The sequence below is a fragment of the Salvelinus namaycush genome, unplaced genomic scaffold (genome assembly GCF_016432855.1).
Source record: "Salvelinus namaycush isolate Seneca unplaced genomic scaffold, SaNama_1.0 Scaffold514, whole genome shotgun sequence".
Lineage (NCBI taxonomy): Eukaryota > Metazoa > Chordata > Actinopteri > Salmoniformes > Salmonidae > Salvelinus > Salvelinus namaycush.
The window spans coordinates 112134-140097 of NW_024061214.1; the positions used below are offsets into that span (position 1 = coordinate 112134).

The window sequence follows — 27964 nt, forward strand, 5'->3', positions numbered from 1 at the left end:
GGCCAGTTGTACTGCTAGAGGGGCCAGTTGTACTGCTAGAGGGGCCAGTTGTACTGTTAGAGGGGCCAGTTGTACTGCTAGAGGGGCCAGTTGTACTGCTAGAGGGTCCAGTTGTACTGCTAGAGGGTCCAGTTGTACTGCTAGAGGGTCCAGTTGTACTGCTAGAGGGTCCAGTTGTACTGCTAGAGGGGCCAGTTGTACTGCTAGAGGGGCCAGTTGTACTGCTAGAGGGCCCAGTTGTACTGCTAGAGGGCCCAGTTGTACTGTTAGAGGGCCCAGTTGTACTGTTAGAGGACCCAGTTGTACTGTTAGAGGACCCAGTTGTACTGTTAGAGGACCCAGTTGTACTGTTAGAGGACCCAGTTGTACTGCTAGAGGGTCCAGTTGTACTGCTAGAGGGTCCAGTTGTACTGCTAGAGGGTCCAGTTGTACTGCTAGAGGGTCCAGTTGTACTGTTAGAGGGGCCAGTTGTACTGCTAGAGGGTCCAGTTGTACTGCTAGAGGGTCCAGTTGTACTGCTAGAGGGTCCAGTTGTACTGCTAGAGGGTCCAGTTGTACTGCTAGAGGGTCCAGTTGTACTGCTAGAGGGTCCAGTTGTACTGCTAGAGGGTCCAGTTGTACTGCTAGAGGGTCCAGTTGTACTGCTAGAGGGTCCAGTTGTACTGCTAGAGGGTCCAGTTGTACTGCTAGAGGGGCCAGTTGTACTGCTAGAGGGGCCAGTTGTACTGCTAGAGGGTCCAGTTGTACTGCTAGAGGGTCCAGGTGTACTGCTAGAGGGGCCAGGTGTACTGCTAGAGGGGCCAGTTGTACTGCTAGAGGGGCCAGTTGTACTGCTAGAGGGGCCAGTTGTACTGCTAGAGGGGCCAGTTGTACTGCTAGAGGGGCCAGTTGTACTGCTAGAGGGGCCAGTTGTACTGCTAGAGGGGCCAGTTGTACTGCTAGAGGGCCCAGTTGTACTGTTAGAGGACCCAGTTGTACTGTTAGAGGGGCCAGTTGTACTGCTAGAGGGGCCAGTTGTACTGCTAGAGGGGCCAGTTGTACTGCTAGAGGGGCCAGTTGTACTGCTAGAGGGGCCAGTTGTACTGCTAGAGGGTCCAGTTGTACTGCTAGAGGGTCCAGTTGTACTGCTAGAGGGTCCAGTTGTACTGCTAGAGGGTCCAGTTGTACTGCTAGAGGGTCCAGTTGTACTGCTAGAGGGTCCAGTTGTACTGCTAGAGGGGCCAGTTGTACTGCTAGAGGGGCCAGTTGTACTGCTAGAGGGGCCAGTTGTACTGCTAGAGGGGCCAGTTGTACTGCTAGAGGGGCCAGTTACATTAGATGTTATTGTTGTCATATTGTTTTCTTCACTGCATTAGCAGGCAAGAGACCATGTTCATAATCATCATCGTTGCCACTGTCTAATAACGGATGTAAAAAAAAAAGAAAAGAACGATAGCAAAAATGTGTTATTTGAAAATTATTTCATACTCCACATTTAGGGGGGCCACAAGGGGGTCCAAAGTTGTTGTCACAGGGGCACTGCCCCCCCCCCCCCCCCCAGAACCGCTAGCGCCCACTTGGGGACTATACTGATGAATGTGTTTGTTCTGGTGTCTCTAGGTCAATTCAGAAAGCTGATTGTGGACATTATGGATGAATGTGTTTGTTTTAAGACCGTGCTTTTCTCTCTGCTTGCATTTTATATTGATTTTTGGTTTTCTGTAATTGATCTAATTCAAGGCTCATCTGTAAAAGAGACATTGGTCTCAGTATGACTCCCTGATTTAAAATAAAGGTTAAATATAATAAATACATTTGTATTATAGCTCAAACTCATAAACCACCAAGGGAAAGTTGTGACATCTTTTCAAAAACCTGCTGTGGGGGAAAAAATGGTTTACATTGCTTAGCCTAGGGACATAGCTCAGCCAAGGAGAAGTTATAATATAATTGGTCTGTGACTTACAGTCCAAATTTCATCCTTTTCGTTTTATAGTGCACTAGTTTTAACCATACGGATCAGATTAAAATGAGTGTACTAGGAGTAGGGTACAATTTGGAACGTCATAACTTCTGACTAAGCACAACTCGAGTCACATGTCGCGGCTGTGGGCTGGTCTCTCAAGACGAGTTGACAGTTCTTTCCGCCCGCTAAGAGGACTGTGTGAAGTTTTGAGAAGTTACCGAGTACTGGGGGAAGGCGACTGCAAAGGCCATGGCGACCAGAGAGAGTGGCGGAGAGAACCTAGAATCGTGGTTGAGTAAGTTAAATGACACGGGGAATTCGTTTTTTTTTTCTTCAGAGAGTTTGTTAAATGTATTACCTTTATAGTAGTGCGATTATATTTTGTCGTTTGACAATAACTTGTCTTGTGGTTCACAGTTGGAAATGGTGCATCTTGAAGTTGTGCGTCACTGAAAGTCGAACCTTGCAGTTATATCGCCAGTTTAATAAACAGGCTTCATATCACGTCATTTGCACGAGTGCTTGCAAATATGGCGAGCAATATTTTCAGCTGCTGTAACTGTAGCTGAAACTGTCTCTCGGCTTGCCTTGTCGCGCTGCGTTTTACATCATGTTTTCTTTGTAGCAAATTCCGCGGAGGGAATTACCGAATAAAAAGTTACTAAGTTTGATTGTGAAGGGCAGTTTTATAATGTATTACCAATATGTTCTTTTTAAACGCAACAAAATAGCTCTGAAAGAACAGGAAGTATGAGAAAGGCTACATCTTGTCAGCCAGTCATGCGCTCATCCAGATGTTTTTTTTAATCTTCTCCTTCGCTCGACTAACCTACACCCAGTCGTGGAAAAAGTACCCAACCTCTCATACTTGAGTAAAAGATACCTTTATAGTCAAAGTGAAAGTCACCCAGTAAAATCCTACATGAGTAAAAGTATTTGGTTTTAAATATAAGTATCAAATGTAAATGCTAAAATGTGCTTAAGACTCAAAAGTAAAAGTATAAATCATTTCAAATTCCTTATATTAAGCAAACCAGACGGCAGCATTTTTTTAAATATATATTTTTTATTTACGGATAGCCAGGGACACGCTCCAACACTCGATACATAATTTACAAACGAAGCATGTGTTTAGTGAGTCCACCAGATCAGAGCCAGTAGGGATGACCAGGGATGTTCTCTGGTAAAGACCCCCCAAAAAACGTCTTAAGTAGTACTTTAAAGTACACCACTGCCTACACCCACTACACGACACACAGTCTGCAGTGAGCTTCCGGTTCTAGTTCAATGTTGCAACATCATCATTGTAGAATACACACTTGCAGGGACCTTCCTTTGATCAGAAGTGCAAACGTTTGTTTTTCTTCTTCTATATTTGTTTATATTTATATCCCAGGCAAGGTCACAGACCCATCTAACGCAAAGCTAGGCTGATTGATCTCTCTATCTCTCCTTTATCTCTCCTTTCTCTCTCTCTCTCTCTCTCTCTCTCTCTCTCTCTCTCTCTCTCTCTCTCTCTCTCTCCGTCTCTCTCTGTCTCTCTGTCTCTGTCTCTCTCTCTCTCTGTCGCTCTCTCTCTGTCTCTCTCTCTGTCTCTCTGTCTCTCTCTCTCTCTCTCTCTGTCTGTCTGTCTGTCTGTCTGTCTGTCTGTCTGTCTGTCTGTCTGTCTGTCTGTCTGTCTGTCTGTCTGTCTGTCTGTCTGTCTGTGTGTCAGACAAGGCCACAGACCCGTCTAACTCAGAAGACAGGTGGGACTGTATCCAGGGCTTCTATGAACAGGTCAACCAGGAGGCTGATGGGTGAGTAGACACTATGGCTGTGTCCCCCAGACGGCAGCTTATGAACAGGTCAACCAGGAGGCTTATGACCAGGGCAACCTATTCTCTATATAGTGAACTACTGATAACCAGGGCAACCTATTCTCTATATAGTGAACTACTGATAACCAGGGAAACCTATTCTCTATATAGTGAACTACTGATAACCAGGGAAACCTATTATCTATATAGTGAACTACTGATGACCAGGGCAACCTATTCTCTATATAGTGAACTACTGATGACCAGGGAAACATATTCTCTATATAGTGAACTACTGATGACCAGGGCAACCTATTCTCTATATAGTGAACTACTGATGACCAGGGAAACCTATTCTCTATATAGTGAACTACTGATGACCAGGGCAACCTATTCTCTATATAGTGAACTACTGATGACCAGGGAAACATATTCTCTATATAGTGAACTACTGATGACCAGGGCAACCTATTCTCTATATAGTGAACTACTGATGACCAGGGCAACCTATTCTCTATATAGGGCACTACTGATGGGCTCTGGTCAAAAGTAGACCTAGTGCACTAACAGAAGGAACCCAAAGAGTACCCTACCCTGTATAGAGCACTAGGGCCCATAGGTCCCTGGTCCAAAGTAGTGCACTATATAGGGAATAGGGTACTGTGTGGGACGTAACCTTGGACACAGCAGATGCTCGACAAGATATTTCACATTTCAAAAACCAGCCTTTTTAACACAGATAAGAAATGTTACTTTCCAATACCACAAAGTTGTTTTCATATTAGTTTGTAATCTAGATTACACTATCATTCTGAGGAACCACTTGTGTGTCGTGTGGGACACATCACTGAAAACCACTTCTCCCTTTTCTGTAATGTTATCTTCAAAATAAAGTGTTAGATGTCTCCCAGGAGACACAAAGAACCATTTATAGCAGTCGGCCACAGGGATTCTGAATGCCCTCTGTTTTTTTACCAGATATCTTTTATGTTGTATATAATGTAGTATTAGATAGTAATAGTTTTGAAAACACTGGTAGTTTATAAATCTACTCTCCTATTCCCAGTCCTCAGGTTGCCACTCGTCTCCTGGCCCACAAGATCCAGTCTCCTCAGCAGAGAGAGGCCCTGCAGGCCCTCACAGTAAGACAACACACCATCATATTATTATACTATAGTAATAACTATATAATACTATAGTAAAACCCCTCTACATAACAGAAGATCCAGTCTCCTCAGCAGAGAGAGGCCCTGCAGTAAGAAGTTGAAAGATATGAAGGAAATGCATTGTGTGGATTCCCTTGGCTCTTGTGGGTTCTGTCACGTGAAGGAGCGCCCAGGGTTTCACGCGTTGCTAGTTAGTGAAGAGAGAGAGAGAACTGGAACTAGAGGAGAGAGAGAGAGAGAGAGAGAGAGAGAGAGAGAGAGAGAGAGAGAGAGAGAGAGAGAGAGAGAGAGAGAGAGAGAGAGAGAGAGAGAGAGAGAGAGAGAGAGAGAGAGAGAGAGAGAGAGAGAGAGAGAGAGAGAGAGAGAGAGAGAGAGAGAGAGAGAGAGAGAGAGAGAGAGAGAGAGAGAGAGAGAGAGAGAGCTGGAACTAGAGGAGAGGGAGAGCGAGAGAGAGAACTGGAACTAGAGTAAAGAGAGAGAGAGAACTGGAACTAGAGTAAAGAGAGAGAGAGTGGCTAATATGGTTTAAGAGGACATAATGAGGGTTAACAGTTCACCTGGCTGGTAACAATGGGAGGCTTGAAGAACAGGGTTTAAACAAATGAATCGAGCATGGAGAATGACTTGAGTGCGACTTTAATTTACTCACATGTAGCGCGGTAAGCAGTATGGTCACTGTTCAGTCTACACACGGGGCTGTCTGTCAATGGATGCACCCTGTTCTCTACACACTGACTATACAAAACATTAAGAACTCATTAGGAAACTCTTTCCATGAATTAGACCAGGTCTGTCCAACCCTCTTCCTGGAGATCTACTGTCCTGTAGGTTTTCAGTCCAACCCTCTTCCTGGAGATCTACAGTCCTGTAGGTTTTCAGTCCCTCTTCCTGGAGATCTACTGTCCTGTAGGTTTTCAGTCCAACCCTCTTCCTGGAGATCTACTGTCCTGTAGGTTTTCAGTCTAACCCTCTTCCTGGAGATCTACTGTCCTGTAGGTTTTCAGTCCAACCCTCTTCCTGGATATCTACTGTCCTGTAGGTTTTCAGTCCCTCTTCCTGGATATATACTGTCCTGTGGGTTTCAGTCCAACCCTCTTCCTGGAGATCTACTGTCCTGTAGGTTTTCAGTCCAACCCTCTTCCTGGAGATCTACTGTCCTGTAGGTTTTCAGTCCAACCCTCTTCCTGGAGATCTACTGTCCTGTAGGTTTTCAGGCCAACCCTCTTCCTGGAGATCTACTGTCCTGTAGGTTTTCAGTCCCTCTTCCTGGAGATCTACTGTCCTGTAGGTTTTCAGTCCCTCTTCCTGGAGATCTACTGTCCTGTAGGTTTTCAGCCCAACCCTCTTCCTGGATATCTACTGTCCTGTAGGTTTTCAGTTCCTCTTCCTGGAGATCTACTGTCCTGTAGGTTTCCAGTCCAACCCTCTTCCTGGAGATCTACTGTCCTGTAGGTTTTCAGTCCAACCCTCTTCCTGGAGATCTACTGTCCTGTAGGTTTTCAGTCCAACCCTCTTCCTGGAGATCTACTGTCCTGTAGGTTTCCAGTCCAACCCTAATGTAGCATATCTGATAGCTAGTTAAGGTCTTGTTGAGCAGCTAACTAGTATAATCAGGTGTGTTAAATTAGCGCTAGGACAGTAGATGACCACTCTATTGAAAGATGAGACTCTCACCATGGCGTTCTCCGTTTTGCTCCAGGACGCCCACAAGACTCGTCTGAAGGTCCCCCTGAACCAGTTTAACAAATGAATGGAAGGATATATGGATATAGTTTAGTGCCTAAAATAATGGGATAAATACATGTTAAATAAATAAAAAATATCCTGATCTTTCTTATCTCCCTCAGATATAGGACAGACACTTCAGAACTAACTTCCTTTAGATGTTCTGGGGAGACTATCTGTTATTTAATGTGTTTCTATTGGCTAATAGCAGTAAGGACTATCTGTTGTTCCATGTAATGAATCTGTTATTTAATGTGTTTCTATTGGCTAATAGCAGTAATGCCAAATTCAATGTTTCATCCTATACATTTTATATATATATATATTTTTGATACCTTAAGGGGTCTTAAAATTCCAAATCAGATAGCTAAGTGATCCTTGGTATGACCACCATAAAACAATTCCATGTGTTAGCATGTGGTGACACAGGGCCGTCCTTTGTTACGTACCAAATGCACACTATTCCCTATATAGTGCACTACTTTTGACCAGAGCCGGCAAAGGGTGACATTTGGGACAAAGGCATTGTTAATGTTTAGGGCTGTGTGTGTGTGGGGTCATGTGATGTCTGTTGATGGTTAACTAAGGTTGTTGAATCTAAACTGTGTGTTTCCTGTGCTGTGTCTGGGATAGGATCCTAAAGGGATCTGTTCCAGTAGTTTCATTCATTTCCAGTCACTGGGAGGGAAAAGATGTTCCATTTGGGCTCCTAGACAGTGTAGATACACTTCCTGTAGAATTCTGACATCACTGTTTCCCACAGGTTCTAGAAGCCTGCATGAACAACTGTGGCAAGAGGTTCCACAGTGAGGCGGCAAAGTTCCGCTTCCTCAATGAACTCATCAAAGTCCTGTCTCCAAAGGTATGAATAACCCCAATGGTTTTGAAAGGAACGTTTCTGTGGTCATCCCAAATGGAAGCCTATTCCCTATATAATGCACTACCAGGGCCCAAATGGCAGCCTATCTTGACTGGGGCCCTGGTCAAAAGTAGTGTACTAGAAAGGGAATAGGGTGCCATTTGGGACCTCGAGTCTGTTAGGTTTCTGTGCAACAGTATCAGGAAGGAGTGATTGTATTAAAGGGGAGTTGTGTTATTAGTGTCTCCAGTGTAATCCAGTCAGTGATTGTATTAAAGGGGAGTTGTGTTATCAGTGTCTCCAGTGTAATCCAGTCAGTTATTGTATTAAAGGGGAGTTGTGTTATCAGTGTCTCCAGTGTAATCCAGTCAGTTATTGTATTAAAGGGGAGTTGTGTCTCCAGTGTAATCCAGTCAGTGATTGTATTAAAGGGGAGTTGTGTTATTAGTGTCTCCAGTGTAATCCAGTCAGTTATTGTATTAAAGGGGAGTTGTTATCAGTGTCTCCAGTGTAATCCAGTCAGTTATTGTATTAAAGGGGAGTTGTGTTATTAGTGTCTCCAGTGTAATCCAGTCAGTTATTGTATTAAAGGGGAGTTGTGTTATCAGTGTCTCCAGTGTAGTCCAGTCAGTTATTGTATTAAAGGGGAGTTGTGTTATCAGTGTCTCCAGTGTAATCCAGTCAGTGATTGTATTAAAGGGGAGTTGTGTTATCAGTGTCTCCAGTGTAATCCAGTCAGTTATTGTATTAAAGGGGAGTTGTGTTATCAGTGTCTCCAGTGTAATCCAGTCAGTTATTGTATTAAAGGGGAGTTGTGTCTCCAGTGTAATCCAGTCAGTTATTGTATTAAAGGGGAGTTGTGTTATCAGTGTAATCCAGTCAGTGATTGTATGTAAGACCATTAATCATCATTTAAGGTGTGATAGAGACTGATGAATTATCAAAGGCTTTTTAATGGGGGCTGTCTATCTGAGATAACAGATGAATTCATTCACTCACCCTTCCATCCATCCCTCTGGATTGTGCTTCTGCCTCCTCATTGCTTGCTCTTTGTGGTTTAGGCTGAGTTACTGTAGTTTAGGCTGCGTTACTGTAGTTTAGGCTGGGTTACTGTAGAACTCTTTGTGGTTTAGGCTGGGTTACTGTAGTTTAGGCTGGGTTACTGTAGTTTAGGCTGGGTTACTGTAGTTTAGGCTGGGTTACTGTAGTTTAGGCTGGGTTACTGTAGAGCTCTTTGTGGTTTAGGCTGGGTTACTGTAGTTTAGGCTGGGTTACTGTAGAGCTCTTTGTGGTTTAGGCTGGGTTACTGTAGTTTAGGCTGGGTTACTGTAGAGCTCTTTGTGGTTTAGGCTGGGTTACTGTAGTTTAGGCTGGGTTACTGTAGAGCTCTTTGTGGTTTAGGCTGGGTTACTGTAGAGCTCTTTGTGGTTTAGGCTGGGTTACTGTAGTTTACATTTACATTTTACATTTTAGTCATTTAGCAGACGCTCTTATCCAGAGCGACTTACAGTAGAGTGCATACATTTTATTACATTTTTACATATTACATATTACATTTTTACATACTGAGACAAGGATATCCCTACCGGCCAAACCCTCCCTAACCCGGACGACGCTATGCCAATTGTGCGTCGCCCCACGGACCTCCCGGTTGCGGCCGGCTGCGACAGAGCCTGGGCGCGAACCCAGCCCAGCCTGGGCGCGAACCCAGAGACTCTGGTGGCGCAGCTAGCACTGCGATGCAGTGCCCTAGACCACTGCGCCACCCGGGAGTTTAGGCTGGGTTACTGTAGTTTAGGCTGGGTTACTGTAGTTTAGGCTGGGTTACTGTAGAGATCTTTGTGGTTTAGGCTGGGTTACTGTAGAGCTCTTTGTGGTTTAGGCTGGGTTACTGTAGTTTAGGCTGGGTTACTGTAGTTTAGGCTGGGTTACTGTAGTTTAGGCTGGGTTACTGTAGAGCTCTTTGTGGTTTAGGCTGGGTTACTGTAGTTTAGGCTGGGTTACTGTAGTTTAGGTTGGGTTACTGTAGTTTAGGCTGGGTTACTGTAGTTTAGGCTGGGTTACTGTAGAACTCTTTGTGGTTTAGGCTGGGTTACTGTAGTTTAGGCTGGGTTACTGTAGTTTAGGTTGGGTTACTGTAGTTTAGGCTGGGTTACTGTAGTTTAGGCTGGGTTACTGTAGTTTAGGCTGGGTTACTGTAGAGCTCTTTGTGACTGCTGCTGAAGTAAAAAGGGCTTTAGAAAATACATGTGATTGATCTGCAGTTCCTGGGTCAGTGGAGTGGAGGTGAAGCTGAAACTGTGTGTGTGTGTGTGTGTGTGTGTGTGTGTGTGTGTGTGTGTGTGTGTGTGTGTGTGTGTGTGTGTGTGCGTGTGCGTGTGTGTGTGTGTGTGTGTTAACAGTTCCTGGGTCAGTGGAGTGGTGTGGAGGTGAAGCTGAGGGTGACGGAGGTTCTGTACAGCTGGACTTTGTGGCTCAAAGAAGAACCCAAGATTCAGGAGGCCTACCGCATGCTTAAGAAACAAGGTCCGTTACAACTCCTCAGAACTTTTGAACCGCTACTCAGAACCGTTATACCTTAGAACTCTAGAACCTTAGAACCAGGAGGCCTATCACTCAGGAAACAAGGTCTGTTACCGCTCAGAACCGTTATACCTTAGAACTCTACCACCTTAGAACTGTTACAGCTTAGTTACAGGAGGCCCAGCGCAGGTTTAAAAAACAAGGTCCATTATGATACAGAACCGTTGCAACCTGTGGGCCCAGGTCAAAGGTCGGGCTCTGTAAAGAGAACCGGGTGGCGTTTGGGGGAACAACCACTCATTGTCTCTCCGTGTCTGTTCTTCAGGCCTTGTGAAGAAGGACCCTAAACTCCCAGACACCATTGTGATGCCTCCTCCCTCACAGAGAGCTGAGGACTCTGTGTTCAACCAGGAGGACAAGGCCAAGGTGCGTGTGTGTGCATGTGTGTGTGCATGTGTGTGTGTGCGTGTGCGTGTGCGTGTGTGTGTGTGTGTGTGTGTGAGAGCCTTTTTTAGTTGATCTTCTTGTCTTATCTCTCTTAGTGTGTGTGTGTGTTTACAGTTGTTAGCCACACTCCTGAAGAGCAGTAGTCCTGAAGATCTGCAGACAGCCAACAGACTGATCAAGAACACCATCAAAGAAGTGAGACTACGTGTGTGTGTGTACATGTCTGTCTGTCTGTCTGTCTGTCTGTCTGTCTGTCTGTCTGTCTGTCTGTCTGTCTGTCTGTTTGTCTGTTTGTCTGTGTGTCTGTTTGTCTGTGTGTCTGTGTGTCTGTGAGTGAGTGAGTGAGTGAGTGATGGTTGACTGCTGTATTATTGTCTGTAGGAGCAGCAGAAAGCAGAGCTTGTATCTAGACGTGTCTCTACCCTGGAGGAGGTCGCTAGCAGAACCAGACAGCTGAGAGAGTTACTACAGCAACACTGTCTCACTGGGCCCTCCACACACCACACTGCCCACCTGAAGGTATGAGCTGTTTCTCTCTGTGTGTCTACTAAACAGATACTGTGTGTGTGTGTACACTAAACAGATACCGGGTGTGTGTGCTGTACACAGACGGTATTAACACATGACTGTGTATCCTGTCCTTCCTGTAGGCCCTCTACGGGAGCTGTGATAGGCTCAGACCCAACCTTTTCCGATTGGCCAGTGACACCGTCGACGATGACGAAGCTTTAGGTAATTTATCTACGTTGATTATTTAGTCTCTATGTATCCAGATCTACGTTGGTCATTTAGTCTCTATGTATCCAGATCTACGTTGATCATTTAGTCTCTATGTATCCAGATCTATGTTGATCATTTAGTCTCTATGTATCCAGATCTACGTTGGTCATTTAGTCTCTATGTATCCAGATCTACGTTGATCATTTAGTCTCTATGTATCCAGATCTATATTGATTATTTAGTCTCTATGTATCCAGATCTATATTGATCATTTAGTCTCTATGTCTCCAGATCTACGTTGATCATTTAGTCTCTGTCTCCAGATCTACGTTGATCATTTAGTCTCTATGCCTCTAGATCTATATTGATCATTTAGTCTCTATGTATCCAGATCTATATTGATCATTTATTCTCTATGTCTCCAGATCTAACTTGATCATTTAGTCTCTATGTATCCAGATCTATATTGATCATTTAGTCTCTGTCTCCAGATCTAACTTGATCATTTAGTCTCTATGCCTCCAGATCTATATTGATTATTTAGTCTCTATGTATCCAGATCTATATTGATCATTTAGTCTATGTCTCCAGATCTAACTTGATCATTTAGTCCCTATGCCTGCAGATCTATATTGATTATTTAGTCTCTATGTATCCAGATCTATATTGATCATTTAGTCTCTATGTCTCCAGATCTACGTTGATCATTTAGTCTCTATGCATCCAGATAATCTGGGATCTATTCACACAACTAAACGTGTCATATTAGCAAATATAATTCCTCAGTAAAACTCTGTGAAACACTGAATCAATTATCACCATTGCTATTCTGAGTGCTGGAGCATTCTGTCTTATCAATCAATTGGTCAAAGATATTTTATAAAGCCCTTTTTACATCAGCAGTTGTCACAAAGTTCTTCACAGATACTCCGCCTAAAACCACAAAGAGTAAGCAATGCTGTAGCAAGGAAAAACTCCCTAGAAAGGCAAGAACCTAGGAAGAAACCTAGAGAGGAACCAGGCTCTGGGGGGTGGCCAGTCTTCTGGCTGTACCAGGTAGAGAGGAACCAGGCTCTGGGGGGTGGCCAGTCCTCTTCTGGCTGTACCAGGTAGAGAGGAACCAGGCTCTGGGGGTAGCCAGTCTTCTGGCTGTACTAGGTAGAGAGGAACCAGGCTCTGGGGGTGGCCAGTCTTCTGGCTGTACCAGGTAGAGAGGAACCAGGCTCTGGGGGTGGCCAGTCTTCTGGCTGTACCAGGTAGAGAGGAACCAGGCTCTGGGGGTGGCCAGTCTTCTGGCTGTACCAGGTTGAGAGGGACCAGGCTCTGGGGGGTGGCCAGTCTTCTGGCTGTACCAGGTAGAGAGGAACCAGGCTCTGGGGGGTGGCCAGTCTTCTGGCTGTACCAGGTAGAGAGGAACCAGGCTCTGGGGGGTGGCCAGTCCTCTTCTGGCTGTACCAGGTAGAGAGGAACCAGGCTCTGGGGGTGGCCAGTCTTCTGGCTGTACTAGGTAGAGAGGAACCAGGCTCTGGGGGTGGCCAGTCTTCTGGCTGTACCAGGTAGAGAGGAACCAGGCTCTGGGGGTGGCCAGTCTTCTGGCTGTACCAGGTAGAGAGGAACCAGGCTCTGGGGGTAGCCAGTCTTCTGGCTGTACCAGGTAGAGAGGACCAGGCTCTGGGGGGTGGCCAGTCTTCTGGCTGTAGTGGGTGGAGATTTAATCTGTTCTAGTCCTTCTCTTCACGTCATGTCAAGTACCTCTAAATGTACTTTTTTGTTCTTGTCATTTATGTTAGAAGCAGTTTCCCAGATCCATAATGAACTATTTATGAGTCTAATCTGTTCCCTCGATTCTAACTCAGATCTTTTTCATAATAAAAGTTAAATGTTGTATTGTCCCATAGGCCGGGTAGGTGCAGTGAAATGTGTTGTTTTAAAGCGTCAGCCATAGTAGTACTGAACCCCTGGAGCAAATTGTGGTTAAGTGCTTTGCTCAAGGGCACATCGATAGAATTGTCACCTTTTCGACTTGGACATTCGAACCAGCAACCTCTCAGTTACTGACCCAAAGCTCTAACTGCTAGCTAGAGTACCTGCTGGTTACTGACCCAAAGCTCTAACTGCTAGCTAGACTACCTGCTGGTTACTGACCCAAAGCTCTAACTGTTAGCGAGGTTACCTGCTGGTTACTGACCCAATGCTCTAACTGTTAGCGAGGTTACCTGCTGGTTACTGACCCAAAGCTCTAACTGTTAGCTAGGTTACCTGCTGGTTACTGACCCAAAGCTCTAACTGCTAGCTAGACTACCTGCTGGTTACTGACCGAAAGCTCTAACTGCTAGCTAGACTACCTGCTGGTTACTGACCCAATGCTCTAACTGCTAGCTAGGTTACCTGCTGGTTACTGACCCAAAGTTCTAACTGCTAGCTAGACTACCTGCTGGTTACTGACCCAATGCTCTAACTGCTAGCTAGGTTACTGACCCAATGCTCTAACTGTTAGCTAGGTTACTGACCCAATGCTCTACCTGCTAGCTAGGCTACCTGCTGGTTACTGACCCAGTGCTCTAACTGCTAGCTAGGCTAGTGACCCAATGCTCTACCTGCTAGCTAGGTTACTGACCCAATGCTCTACCTGCTAGCTAGGCTACCTGCTGGTTACTGACCCAATGCTCTACCTGCTAGCTAGGCTACCTGCTGGTTACTGACCCAATGCGCTACCTGCTAGCTAGGTTACCTGCTGGTTACTGACCCAATGCGCTACCTGCTAGCTAGGTTACCTGCTGGTTACTGACCCAATGCGCTACCTGCTAGCTAGGTTACCTGCTGGTTACTGACCCAATGCGCTACCTGCTAGCTAGGTTACCTGCTGGTTACTGACCCAATGCGCTACCTGCTAGCTAGGTTACCTGCTGGTTACTGACCCAATGCGCTACCTGCTAGCTAGGTTACCTGCTGGTTACTGACCCAATGCGCTACCTGCTAGCTAGGTTACCTGCTGGTTACTGACCCAATGCGCTACCTGCTAGCTAGGTTACCTGCTGGTTACTGACCCAATGCGCTACCTGCTAGCTAGGTTACCTGCTGGTTACTGACCCAATGCGCTACCTGCTAGCTAGGTTACCTGCTGGTTACTGACCCAATGCGCTACCTGCTAGCTAGGTTACCTGCTGGTTACTGACCCAATGCGCTACCTGCTAGCTAGGTTACCTGCTGCCCTATTTATTGTCTTTCGTGTTCTGTTCCTTCCATTCCAGCTCAGATCCTGCGGGCCAATGATGAGCTGACCCTGGTGGTCAACATGTATAAAGATATGATGGGGGGGAGAGAGAGCAACAGGATGAGAGGAGGAGGAGGAGAGAGCTCCATAAACAACGGTACATCTGTCTGGCTCCTCTCTACACCACTCATACATTGTGGTTTTGTCTGTCAAGGTCTACCAACAGTGTGTGTTGTCTTGTGTTTGTTCCTCCCCCCTCCAAGGTTTTCAATTTGGCAGAGAACCTTGTGTGTGTTGTAGTGTTGTTTCAGTCTGAATACCTCTGAGTTGTCATGTCAGTGGAGTGTTGTCTCTCCCTAGGACAGAGTACCTACCTGTGTGTTCTGTTGTAGTGGTGTTTCAGTCTGAATGTCTCTGTGTTGTCTCTATCCCTAGGACAGAGTACCTTCTGTGTGTTCTGTTGTAGTGGTGTTTCAGTCTGAATGGCTCTGTGTTGTCAGTGGAGTGTTGTCTCTATCCCTAGGACAGAGTACCTACCTGTGTGTTCTGTTCTAGTGTTGTAGTGGTGTTTCAGTCTGAATGTCTCTGTGTTGTCTCTATCCCTAGGACAGAGTACCTACCTGTGTGTTCTGTTCTAGTGTTGTAGTGGTGTTTCAGTCTGAATGTCTCTGTGTTGTCTCTATCCCTAGGACAGAGTACCTTCTGTGTGTTCTGTGTTCTGTTGTAGTGGTGTTTCAGTCTGAATGTCTCTGTGTTGTCTCTATCCCTAGGACAGAGTACCTTCTGTGTGTTCTGTTCTAGTGTTGTAGTGGTGTCTCAGTCTGCATGTCTCTGTGTTGTCTCTATCCCTAGGACAGAGTACCTTCTGTGTGTTCTGTTCTAGTGTTGTAGTGGTGTCTCAGTCTGCATGTCTCTGTGTTGTCATGTCAGTGGAGTGTTGTCTCTATCCCTAGGACAGAGTACCTTCCTGTGTGTTCTGTGTTCTGTTCTAGTGTTCTGTGTGACTTCATAGAGGACGTGTTGTTTCAGTGTGAATCTCAGTGGTTGTGTTTTCATATAGTCTCCATCCCCAGGTCCCAGCAGCCCCAGAGAGATAAAGAGTTACCATCTAATAGACCTGTCCGCCCTGGACTCTCCACAGACACGTAGACCACCTTCTAAAGACATGTCTTCCTCCGTCTCACCTCCCCACCACGTCTCCTCCTTCCTGTCCTCCTCCTCCTCTACCCCGCAGCCTCGGCTTGGCACCCCTCCTCCCTCCTCTTCCTCCCCTCCCTCCTCTTCCTCCCCTCCCTCCTCTCCTCTCTCCCGTCAACGGCTCAACAGTACTCGCCTATCTCTAATCGATCTGGACGTGACAGGTTCGTACAGGTTCTGTTTCTTTAGAACGCCCCCCCCCCCCCCCCCCTTTTCATGTGGATGTTTCTGCTGTGATGTGTTCATGATCCAGATGTGTTAGGAAACAGTATTCACTTCCTGTATCTGGACTGTAATAGTGTTTGTGTTGACGGGTCCATGATGTGGTTCTGTGTCTAATGTTAACAGGTATACATGTGTTCTTTATTCAGGGCTGGATAAACCAGCATCGTCTCAAAGCCAGAGCAGCACGTACTACCAGGATCTACTCCAGGTACCAGTTACCTCTGGCTGCGCCCTAAATGGCTCCCTATTCCTTACATAGTGCACTACTTTTGACCAGGGCCCATGGGGTCACAACACCAGATCATATTTACACTGATTTGTTCCTCTTCAACACAGATGCCTGTTCTCCACCCCCCCTTTATTTCAGATGAGAGGAGGAGAGGAGAACACAGGGAGAGACCATTCCCTGACCACGTGGGGGTGTGGAGGGAGAGACCACCCACTGGTGGCCCGGGGTTGCGGCAGCGGCTCGTCAAATGGGACTGACTGGTGAGGGATGGATGGATGGATTGATTGAGAAAGAGAGCGAGAGACCGAGATACCTTGACGATTCAATCTTTTCTTCTTCCTATCAGGGCGTTCCTTCAGAATCGTCCAATTGTGATGTCAGGATCACCATCAAACTCACGGAGTCAGCCAATGACAGAGTCAGGATCTCCAGTGAAATCAGAGAGTTTCAATCTCCCAGAATCCTTAGCAGAGATCCACGTCCCGCTGGAATCCATTAAACCAAGTGAGGTTGTGTCCTAAAATGGCACCCTATTCCCTATAGAGTGCACTGTTTTTACACAGGGCTAACTGGTAAAAGGGAACCATTTGGAACACAGCCCTAGTTTGTGTCCTTTGCTTAAGACCTTTTAAACACAGTAATACACAGAATAGGTGTATGTCCCAAATTGCATCCTAATTCCTTTATAGTGCACTTCTTTTGTCCCAAATTGCATCCTAATTCCTTTATAGTGCACTTATTTTGTCCCAAATTGCATCCTAATTCCTTTGTAGTGCACTTCTTTTGACCAGAGCCCTATGGGTGCACTATATAAGGATCCATTTTGGATGCACACTAGGAGTTACACTTTTGTCACTACAGTTGTCTGTAGTCATTCATGTTAATGGATACCTCTGGTCTTTTCAATTTCAAGTCCTCTGTTCTATGTTGACACGCCTGAGGTGTTCATTTCCTGAATGTCTCCGATAGGTCGATTGGAGCCGATCACAGTGTACGACCAGAATGGCGTCCATGTTTCCCTCCATTTTGCCAAAGACCCGCCCCCGGGACACCCTAACGTTGCTGTGGTTATCGTCTCCACGGTGAACACCTCCGCACTTCCTGTTAAAGACATCCTGTTTCAGGCTGCCGTTCCCAAGGTAACAGACAAACGCCCAAATATGGACAAGACATTTTTAAACTCCTACATTTTCTAACTTTAAACAATCTCTCTCCTTGTCTAATAAATCTTTCGTATCCATCAATGACTGATTGAATGACTGGCAGTCAGGGTTCCCACGGGTCCTTGAATTTGAGGGAATTGGTCCTTGAAAAGTCCTTGAATTTGATGTTTTAAGAAGGTGTGGGAACCCTGGACTGATTGATTCATTGATTGATTCATTGATCTTACTGAATGACTGTCTGGTTGACTGAATGACTGTCTGACTGAATGACTGGCTGGCTGACTGATCTCCCTGTCTGTCCTCCAGACCATGACAGTGAAGCTCCAGCCGTCTTCAGGGAATGACCTCCCCTCCTACAACCCTCTGCTGCCCCCTGCTGCCCTCTCACAGATACTGCTCCTCTCCAACCCACACAGGGTGAGTCTACAGCTCAACCTGACACACTGGAAACACAGAGATTGTTTTGTTATCGTCAGACCTGTGACTTGGCCGGCATTCATTCATAGGCGCATCATCAACAAGTTAACTTCATTGTCAACAATGTGGCTTTTAAAAGCAATCTCCCTGACGTCCGTGGCGATCGTATTCAGGGTAAAAGCTGCGGATGCTATCTCAAGGGTTTATTAACTTTGAATGTGAAGTGCAGTGGCTTGTTGACAATATGCCTTTGATAGAAGGGTGATGGTTTATGTGTTATCTCCCTCCAGCGTCTGTTATCTCCCTCCAGCGTCAGGTGTGTTTGATAGAATGGTGATGGTTTGTGTGTTATCTCCCTCCAGCGTCAGGTGTGTTTGATAGAATGGTGATGGTTTGTGTGTTATCTCCCTCCAGCCTTAGGTGTGTTTGATTAGAATGGTGATGGTTTGTGTGTTATCTCCCTCCAGCGTCAGGTGTGTTTGATAGAATGGTGATGGTTTGTGTGTTATCTCCCTCCAGCGTCAGGTGTGTTTGATAGAATGGTGATGGTTTGTGTGTTATCTCCCTCCAGCGTCAGGTGTGTTTGATAGAATGGTGATGGTTTGTGTGTTATCTCCCTCCAGTGTAAGGTACGTCTGCGCTACAAGCTGACCCTGGTCCACGGTGATGGAGAGCAGAGCCTCAGTGAGATGGGAGAGGTGGAGGACTTCCCTGACTGGGTCTCCTGGATGGGCCTCTGATCTGAGAGAACCCTGCATGGAATTCTAGAACCTGACAGAGAGAGAGAGAGAGACATTCTAGAACCTGAGAGAGAGAGACATTCTAGAACCTGACAGAGAAATATTCTGGTACCTGATAGAGAGAGGTTCTGCAGCAGAATGTGGAACCCTCTGCGATTGCTGCCTTGACTGCCATGATGTCATGTAGTTGGTCATGTGATCTGTGATGCGTGTGTATTTACTTTTGATATGCGGTCATCCTTGGAGGTTCTTAAAAACTGATATTTATTTAGTATTTGAAGTAGGCTCTGGGAGACCAGTCTAGTGTTAGATGTGGGTGTGTCCATGTGTGTGTTCTTTTGTTTGTCTGATTGACCCGGCTTTGCCAACGCCATGCCAAATGACCCACCTGGGTTACGTTTCTCCACCTTTTTATACCAAACTAGACCAGGTGAACCAGGTGCCTCTGCTACTGACCTGTTGTTCACCTGGCTCCTGTGTGAGCTGCTTGTTGTGTTTTTGTTCATCGTCTGATTGATTGATTGATTGATTGATTGATTGATTGATGCCTCAGATACTACACTCTGACATCTGTGATCAATAAAACAAAGAATGCTGTTCTTATCTGGAAGTCTTCTGTGGTCATTTTTTGAGAAAAGGTAGATTAGAACCTGTAACCTTCTGATCCCTATCCCAGTGCCTAGTCCACAAGATTAGAACCTGTAACCTCCTGGTCCCTATCCCAGTTCCTAGTCCACAAGATTAGAACCTGTAACCTTCTGGTCCCTATCCCAGTGCCTAGTCCACAAGATTAGAACCTGTAACCTTCTGGTCCCTATCCCAGTTCCTAGTCCACAAGATGAGAACCTGCAACCTTCTGGTCCCTATCCTAGTTCCTAGTCCACAAGATTAGAACCTGTAATCTGGTCCCCAGTTCCTAGTCCACAAGATTAGAACCTGTAATCTGGTCCCCATCCCAGTTCCTAGTCCACAAGATTAAAACCTGTAACCTTCTGGTCCCTATCCCAGTTCCTAGTCCACAAGATGACAACCTGCAACCTTCTGGTCCCTATCCCAGTGCCTAGTCCACAAGATTAGAATTTGTAATCTGGTCCCCATCCCAGTTCCTAGTCCACAAGATTAGAATTTGTAATCTGGTCCCCATCCCAGTTCCTAGTCCACAAGATTAGAATTTGTAATCTGGTCCCCATCCCAGTTCCTAGTCCACAAGATTAGAATTTGTAATCTGGTCCCCATCCCAGTGCCTAGTCCACAAGATTAGAATTTGTAATCTGGTCCCCATCCCAGTGCCTAGTCCACAAGATTAGAATTTGTAATCTGGTCCCCGTCCCAGTTCCTAGTCCACAAGATTAGAATTTGTAATCTGGTCCCCATCCCAGTTCCTAGTCCACAAGATTAGAATTTGTAATCTGGTCCCCATCCCAGTTCCTAGTCCACAAGATTAGAACCTGTAACCTTCTGATCCCTATCCCAGTTCCTAGTCCACAAGGTTAGAACCTGTAACCTGGTCTCTATCCCAGTTCCTAGTCCACAAGATTAGAACCTGTAATCTAGTCCCTATCCCAGTGCCTATTCCACAAGATTAGAACCTGTAACCTGGTCCCTATCCCAGTGCACTAGCAGGGGGGAAAGCACCAGTCAATGACTCATTTAGAACGTCAGTAGATTTAAAAAAAGTGATTAGTTCAGGTTGGAAAACAAAAGTCACAACTGGGATTCAAACTGGCAACCATGTGGGTCACAACCCGTGTGTAATGCCCTCCATCCTACCACCCGTAAGACCTTTTCCTATTTGACTCTCCCTGTAAACCCCTTCACACTGGCCTGTCACTAAGCTCTGCCCACGGAGATTTTTTCATCCAATCAATTCATCCCTGACTGTATTTACCAATGGGCTCTCTTTCCTCCCAAAGTGTTGCGCTTGTTCATTTCCCTTCACTGATTTGAAAGGAAATGACATGCCTCCACCAATACAATGCTTTGAGATTTTGGTGGGAAGTAGTGAACGAGTGTATGAGTGTACACTTAATATTGGTACACACCCCAGGAAGATCTGATCACAGTCAGTTATTTTATCTACGTTTACATTTGACTCATTTAGCAGACATATTTATTGTTAAATATTGTATGCAGATATGCAGCAGGGTCCGTCTGATAAAGTGCCAAATACAGATTTACAAAACAACAACAGAGATGGTGGAAGACCCTGGCTGCGTCCCAAATTACTCCCTATTCTCTATGCTCTGTAGTGCACTACTTTGGACCATATATAGGAAATCGGATGCCATTTGGGATGCAGTCACTCTCTCCCCCAACCCTGGTCCCAACCCAGCCCCAACCCTGGTCCCACAGTGCATTGCTTTAGAGGAAAGTGGCCGACGTTAAACTGATCTTTGATTAGTGTCCACGGGCAACTTCCAACTTGAGCCCAGGGTAAAGGATGGACTATGACCTCAGGGTAAAGGATGGACCATGACCTCAGGGTAAAGGATGGGCTATGACCTCAGGGTAAAGGATGGGCTATGACCTCAGGGTAAAGGATGGGCTATGACCTCAGGGTAAAGGATGGACAATGACCTCAGGGTAAAGGATGGACCATGACCTCAGGGTAAAGGATGGACTATGACCTCAGGGTAAAGGATGGGCTATGACCTCAGGGTAAAGGATGGACCATGACCTCAGGGTAAAGGATGGGCTATGACCTCAGGGTAAAGGATGGGCTATGACCTCAGGGTAAAGGATGGGCTATGACCTCAGGGTAAAGGATGGACCATGACCTCAGGGTAAAGGATGGGCTATGACCTCAGGGTAAAGGATGGACCATGACCTCAGGGTAAAGGATGGGCTATGACCTCAGGGTAAAGGATGGACCATGACCTCAGGGTAAAGGATGGGCTATGACCTCAGGGTAAAGGATGGGCTATGACCTCAGGGTAAAGGATGGGCTATGACCTCAGGGTAAAGGATGGACTATGACCTCAGGGTAAAGGATGGGCTATGACCTCAGGGTAAAGGATGGACCATGACCTCAGGGTAAAGGATGGGCTATGACCTCAGGGTAAAGGATGGACCATGACCTCAGGGTAAAGGATGGGCTATGACCTCAGGGTAAAGGATGGACTATGACCTCAGGGTAAAGGATGGACCATGACCTCAGGGTAAAGGATGGGCTATGACCTCAGGGTAAAGGATGGGCTATGACCTCAGGGTAAAGGATGGGCTATGACCTCAGGGTAAAGGATGGACTATGACCTCAGGGTAAAGGATGGACCATGACCTCAGGGTAAAGGATGGACTATGACCTCAGGGTAAAGGATGGACTATGACCTCAGGGTAAAAGATGGGCTATGACCTCAGGGTAAAGGATGGGCTATGACCTCAGGGTAAAGGATGGGCTATGACCTCAGGGTAAATGATGGACCATGACCTCAGTGTAAAGGATGGACCATGACCTCAGGGTAAAGGATGGGCTATGACCTCAGGGTAAAGGATGGGCTATGACCTCAGGGTAAATGATGGACCATGACCTCAGGGTAAAGGATGGGCTATGACCTCAGGGTAAAGGATGGGCTATGACCTCAGGGTAAAGGATGGGCTATGACCTCAGGGTAAAGGATGGGCTATGACCTCAGGGTAAAGGATGGGCTATGACCTCAGGGGTAAAGGATGGACTATGACCTCAGGGTAAAGGATGGACCATGACCTCAGGGTAAAGGATGGACTATGACCTCAGGGTAAAGGATGGGCTATGACCTCAGGGTAAAGGATGGGCTATGACCTCAGGGTACAGAATGTTCCTCTATTTTTGCATTTATTTTTTTCAATTCCGACAAAAATGGAAGAAATAAAGTCCAGTTGAATCCAGTCTTGTGTTACAAATGTCTCTTAGATATGAAGTATACATACACCAACACCTGTATTTCCATGTCTGAGTCTCAAATGGCACCCTATTCCCTATGTAGTGCACTACTTTTGACCAGGGCCCTTTTGGGAGACAGCCTATAAGTCGCATCAAGATAGATAGAGTACTCTCTATCTATTTTAGTGTGCCCAAAAGCCTGTTTTAACATGGGCAGTAACATTGAGGACTTTCACCATTTTGAAGTAGTCAACTGGGAGGGACTTCCTGTGGGTTAAGGAAGAATCACATAATTCCATCGAGGTCATCAGCCAATGAATTATACTGGTGAGCAAACATTCCATAACTGCAGGCCAACCGTGACTTTAAACCTGTTTAAATAACACACTCCAGGGGGCAGTACGTACCCTTTCAGTTTGTTTTCCAACTCATACAAGTAGTAAAAGAAGAAAATGAACTACTTCAAAATGGAGATGGCCACAGTGGTGGTGCCTGTGCGCTCACAGACGCCATAATGGGACAGATACAATGTTGTGATCTCTTAATAACATCTCTATGATGGCAGGAATCAATGTGACCTTTGACCTCTATATTGGGTTATTTTCTTTCTTTGATGCTCAAGACTGTGGATCCAAATAAATTATTCAAAGTGTTCCAGTGTGTTCTTGCTCCAGAATCCCCTAGGTACAGATCTAGGATCAGCTCCCCCTCCCCCAATCCTAACATTAACCATTAGTGGGGGACAATGTTAAACTGACCCAAGATCAGTGTCTAGGGGCAACTTCACCCTTCTCCATGTTTAATAGTCCAATGGAGTCCCGAAAGAGCATTGTTTATTGTTTTGCATGTGCTGGCCGGTGGGTGACTGTGTGTTACACAGTGTGTGTTACAGTCTTAATAGTCCGTATTGCTACAAAAGAGCTGTTAAAAGAAGGTTCCCCCTGGTGGCAGTGGTCCATGTACAAAGGCTATAGATCATGAAGACTGAACGTCTGCATTCCAAATGGCAACCTATTCCCTATGTAGGTGCACTACTTTTGACCAGAGCCCTTTGTGCAGTATATAGGGAATAGGTTGTCATTTGGGACACAGCCCATGGCCTTGGTTGGGCGAGGCAGACACTGCCTCAGGTGTCAGGGCAGGTGACATCACTTTGTTCCACGGTGGAATAATGTTTACTAGCTAGCTACCTCACACCTGCAACACAAACCTCTGTTTGTCCCACAGTTCAGCCTGGTGCCCTGCTCTGTAGTACAGTACTGTTGTACAGTAACCGCCCTGTTCAGTAACAGGTAGAGCCTCTGCCAAGGGGTCCAGGTCTTAATGGCCCAGGAGGTAGTGCTCTTAGCTTACCCTGTAAACACAGAGAACTGGAGGTGGAAGTGGAGTTGTTGTCATTATGAGTCCTTTCTAGTCCACCTCTTCCTCCATCTCTGTCCATCCAGACCTCCACTGGGTCTATAGTCCACCTCTTCCTCCATCTCTCCTCCTCTTCCTCCATCTCTCCTCCTCTTCTTCATCTCTCCTCCTCTTCTTCATCTCTCCTCCTCTTCCTCCATCACTCCTCCATTGGGTCTGATTTAGCTTTTCTTGTCTTTTATCTATTCTTTTTTTAAATCTCATTTCCAATTAACTTTCCTCTTTCTCACCTTCCTCCTTTTCCTCTCATTCTCCTCCTTCTTTCTTCCCCACCTCCTCCTCCTCCTCCTCCTCCTCCTCATCCTCCTCTTCTTTCTCCCCCTCCTCTCCTTCTTTCTCCTCATCCTCCTCTTCTTTCTCCCCCTCCTCTACTTCTTTCTCCTCATCCTCCTCTTCTTTCTCCCCCTCCTCATCCTCCTCTTCTTTCTCCCCCTCCTCTCCTTCTTTCTCCTCATCCTCCTCTTCTTCCTCCCCCTCCTCCTCCTCCTCCTCCTCCTCTTCTTTCTCCCCCTCCTCTCCTTCTTTCTCCTCATCCTCCTCTTCTTTCTCCCCCTCCTCTCCTTCTTTCTCCCCCTCCTCTCCTTCTTTCTCCCCCTCCTCTCCTTCTTTCTCCTCCTTTTGCTCTCCTTCTGCCTCCCCCTGTTCCTCTCCTTCTTCCTCCTCCTCCTCTTCTTCACCTTCCTCCTCCCGTTTCTCCTCTCCTCTTCCTTCCTCCTCCCTCTCTTCTCCTTCCTCCTGCTCCTCCCCAACACAGTCTCGTTCTCCATTTTGGTTCTCCACATCTCCATTTTCTTTGACATCCTCCTCTCCTCTATCTTCCTCCTCCACTTCTTCAACATGGTTCTCCTCCTCCTCCTCTTCAACATGGTTCTCCTCCTCTTTCTCTTCAACATGGTTCTCCTCCTCCTCCTCTTCAACATGGTTCTTCTCCTCCTCCTCTTCAACATGGTTCTCCTTCTCCTCCTCTTCAACATGGTCCTCCTCTTCAACATGGTTTTCCTCCTTCTCCTCTTCAACATGGTCCTCCTCTTCAACATGGTTCTCCTCCTCCTCTTCTTCAACATGGTTCTCCTCCTCCTCCTCTTCAACATGGTTCTCCTCCTCCTCAACATGGTTCTCCTCCTTCTCCTCTTCAACATGGTCCTCCTCTTCAACATGGTTTTCCTCCTCCTCCTCTTCAACATGGTTCTCCTCCTCCTCCTCTTCAACATGGTCCTCCTCTTCAACATGGTTTTCCTCCTCCTCCTCTTCAACATGGTTCTCCTCCTCCTCTTCTTCAACATGGTTCTCCTCCTCCTCCTCTTCAACATGGTTCTCCTCCTCCTCAACATGGTTTTCCTCCTTCTCCTCTTCAACATGGTCCTCCTCTTCAACATGGTTCTCCTCCTCCTCTTCTTCAACATGGTTCTCCTCCTCCTCCTCTTCAACATGGTTCTCCGCCTCCACTTCTTCAACATGGTCCTCCTCCTCCTCCTCTTCAAAATGTTCCTCCTCCTCCTCCTCTTCAACATGGTCCTCCTCCTCCTCTTCAACATTGTTCTCCTTCTCCTCTTCAACATGGCCCTTCTCCTCCACCTCTTCAACATGGTTCTCCTTCACCTCTTCAACATGGTCCTTCTCCTCTTCTTCAACATGGTCCTTCTCCTCTTCTTCAACATGGTTCTCCTCCTCCTCCTCTTCAACATGGTTCTCCTCCTTCTCCCCTTCAACATGGTCCTCCTCTTCAACATGGTTCTCCTCCACCTCTTCAACATGGTCCTTCTCCTCTTCAACATGGTCCTTCTCCCCTTCTTCAACATGGTCCTCCTTTGAATGGTCCTGGTTTCCGTTCTCCTGTCTGACCATGTGGTTGGACCCGTTGGGTTGTTGTATGTGGTTGTGGTTGAGCTCCACATCTTCCAGTGCCAGCTCAAACTGGGAGAATACAGAGGAGACAGTAGATTGATAGTTAGTTAACATGTCAAAGTCATTGATAAAGAGAAGACAGTAGATTGATAGTTAGTTATATAGATAGTCATTGATAAAGAGAAGACAGTAGATTGATAGGTAGTTATATAGATAGTCATTGATAAAGAGAAGACAGTAGATTGATAGTTAGTTATATAGATAGTCATTGATAAAGAGAAGACAGTAGATTGATAGTTAGTTATATAGATAGTCATTGATAAAGAGAAGACAGTAGATTGATAGGTAGTTATATAGATAGTCATTGATAAAGAGAAGACAGTAGATTGATAGTTAGTTATATAGATAGTCATTGATAAAGAGAAGACAGTAGATTGATAGTTAGTTATATAGATAGTAATTTGAAAAAGAGAAGACAGTAGATTGATAGTTAGTTATATAGATAGTCATTGATAAAGAGCACCACCAACTGGTTTTCTACAGTAATAGTTCATTAATAGATCATCCTTTGCGTGCGTATGTGTGTGTGTGTACCTGGAAGCGGTCTGTGAGCAGGTGTTTGTCGTAGGGCGGAGAGGGGCTCTGAGGCATGGTGGACTGGTACCAGTCTCTGTTCTCCTCCAACGTGTCCAGCAGGTCCTGGGCATCAGGGTGGACCAGGTCACCCCACGTCTCCCACAGAGGGTGGACTATGTAGTCTATGAAACCCACCTGGAGTCAGAGAGAGGGAGGGAGAGATAAAGGGTGGGAGGGAGAAAGGGAGGGAGAGGGAGGGAGGGAGAGAAATGGAGAGTGGGAGGGAGAAAGGGAGAGAGAGAAAGAGAGAGGGAGAAACAGAGAGAGAGAGGGAGAAAGGGAGAGTGGAAGGGAGGGAGGGAGAGAAATGGAGAGTGGGAGGGAGAAAGGGAGAGAGAGAAAGAGAGAGGGAGAAACGGAGAGAGAGAGGGAGAAAGGGAGAGTGGAAGGGAGGGAGGGAGAGAAATGGAGAGTGGGAGGGAGAAAGGGAGAGAGAGAAAGAGAGAGGGAGAAACGGAGAGAGAGAGGGAGAAAGGGAGAGTGGAAGGGAGAAAGGGAGAGAGAGAGAGAGGGGGAGAGAGCGAGCGAGAGAGAGGGAAAGGGAAAGAGAGATGGAGAGAGGGAGGGAGAGAAAGGGAGAGTGGGAGTGAGAAAGGGAGAGAGAGAGAGAAAGGGAGAGAGAGAGGGAGAGAGAGGGAGAGAGGGAGAAAGGGAGAGAGGGAGAGAGGGAGAGAGAGAGATGGAGAGAGAGAGGGAGAAAGGGATAGAGGGAGGGAGAGAGAGGGAGAGAGAGAGAGAGAAGGAGAGAGAGAGGGAGAAAGGGATAGAGGGAGGGAGAGAGGGAGAGAGAGAGAGGCACACCAACAGATTTTTCACCTTGTCTGCTTGAAGATTTGAACTAGTGACCTTTTGGTTATTGGCCCAATGCTCTAACTGCCTAACTGTCTAACTGTCTAACTGCCTAACTGTCTAACTGCCTAACTGCCTAACTGTCTAACTGTCTAACTGCCTAACTGTCTAACTGCCTAACTGTCTAACTGCCTGACTGTCTAACTGCCTAACTGTCTAACTGCCTAACTGTCTAACTGCCTAACTGCCTAACTGTCTAACTGCCTAACTGTCTAACTGCCTAACTGCCTAACTGCCTAACTGTCTAACTGCCTAACTGCCTAACTGTCTAACTGCCTAACTGTCTAACTGTCGCCCTGATCAGTGCTTTTTAAGAGAAAGAAGGAGATTGCGAGAAAAAGAGAAAGTGTATGTGTTTGAAAGTGTGTATTCTGTGTGTGTGTGTGTGTGTGTGTGTGTGTGTGTGTGTGTGTGTGTGTGTGTGTGTGTGTGTGTGTGTGTGTGTGTGTGTGTGTGTGTGTGTGTGTGTGTGTGTGTGTGTGTGTGTGTGTGTGAGTGCGTGCGTGCGTGCGTGCGTGCGTGCGTGCGTGCGTGCGTGCGTGTGTGTGTGAGAGAGAGAGTGTGAGAGAGACCTGGCTCTTCTCCACCGAGGCAGTGTGTTTGTCACACATGGGGCTGATCTCCAAGCCCTTGTCTCTCTCCTTGTCTCCCTGTCTGGAGAACTCCTCCATGATGCGTTCAGTCCACTGGCGATACACACCCAGTGGCTTGGTGGGGTTGCTGAGGTCTGCGCAGTGAACCATGTTCCTCAGGACCTACAGAGAGGAAGGAGACACCCCCCAGTGTTAAACATGTTGACGCTGTTTTAGATAGAGACACTGTCCTGTGTCTGAAGTGACTCAACACACAGCAGCCATGCTGTACTGTCCTGTGTCTGACGGGATTCAGCACACAGCAGCCATGCTGCACTGTCCTGTGTCTGAGGGGATTTAACACACAGCAGTCATGCTGTACTGTCCTGTGTCTGACGGGATTCAGCACACAGCA

The 27964-nt window shown here is 46.4% G+C and overlaps 2 protein-coding genes across 3 annotated transcripts in view; one reads left to right on the forward strand and one right to left on the reverse strand.

Moving 5' to 3' along the window:
- The first annotated feature begins 2103 nt into the window (after positions 1-2103).
- LOC120041712 (ADP-ribosylation factor-binding protein GGA2-like) lies at positions 2104-18972 on the forward strand. Of its 2 annotated transcripts, XM_038986580.1 has the most exons (17): positions 2110-2240; positions 3660-3744; positions 4811-4886; positions 7399-7497; positions 9897-10020; positions 10343-10443; positions 10579-10659; positions 10846-10983; positions 11115-11196; positions 14436-14555; positions 15472-15759; positions 15967-16028; positions 16188-16309; positions 16396-16553; positions 17019-17188; positions 17519-17629; positions 18253-18972. In XM_038986580.1, the coding sequence occupies exons 1-17, from the start codon at positions 2195-2197 to the stop codon at positions 18367-18369; spliced, it is 1980 nt and encodes a 659-aa protein (XP_038842508.1). In that variant the 5' UTR covers positions 2110-2194; the 3' UTR covers positions 18370-18972. The 2 variants fall into 2 exon arrangements, 1 of the variants encoding a protein (XP_038842508.1); XR_005475924.1 differs by lacking the exon at positions 18253-18972 and having other exon boundaries at positions 2104-2240; positions 16396-16558.
- A 6178-nt stretch (positions 18973-25150) lies between these two features.
- LOC120041708 (cAMP-specific 3',5'-cyclic phosphodiesterase 4C-like) overlaps positions 25151-27964 on the reverse strand; it is a gene marked incomplete at its 3' end in the record, with an annotated part of 31379 nt that continues 28565 nt past the window's right edge. Inside the window, exons 13-15 of the mRNA XM_038986577.1 lie at positions 27550-27732; positions 26087-26263; positions 25151-25561 (exon numbers count right to left, since the gene is read on the reverse strand). Coding sequence (XP_038842505.1) covers positions 25151-25561; positions 26087-26263; positions 27550-27732 — 771 coding nt within the window. The remainder of the gene's footprint in view (positions 25562-26086; positions 26264-27549; positions 27733-27964) is intronic.

Coding starts and splice junctions, on each gene's coding strand:
- LOC120041712 (XM_038986580.1), top strand. CDS start 2,195: ATGGCGACCAGAGAGAGTGGCGGAGAGAACCTAGAATCGTGGTTGA. Junction 2,241..3,659: donor GAACCTAGAATCGTGGTTGA/GTAAGTTAAATG, acceptor TCTGTGTGTCAG/ACAAGGCCACAGACCCGTCT. Junction 10,444..10,578: donor ACCAGGAGGACAAGGCCAAG/GTGCGTGTGTGT, acceptor GTGTGTTTACAG/TTGTTAGCCACACTCCTGAA.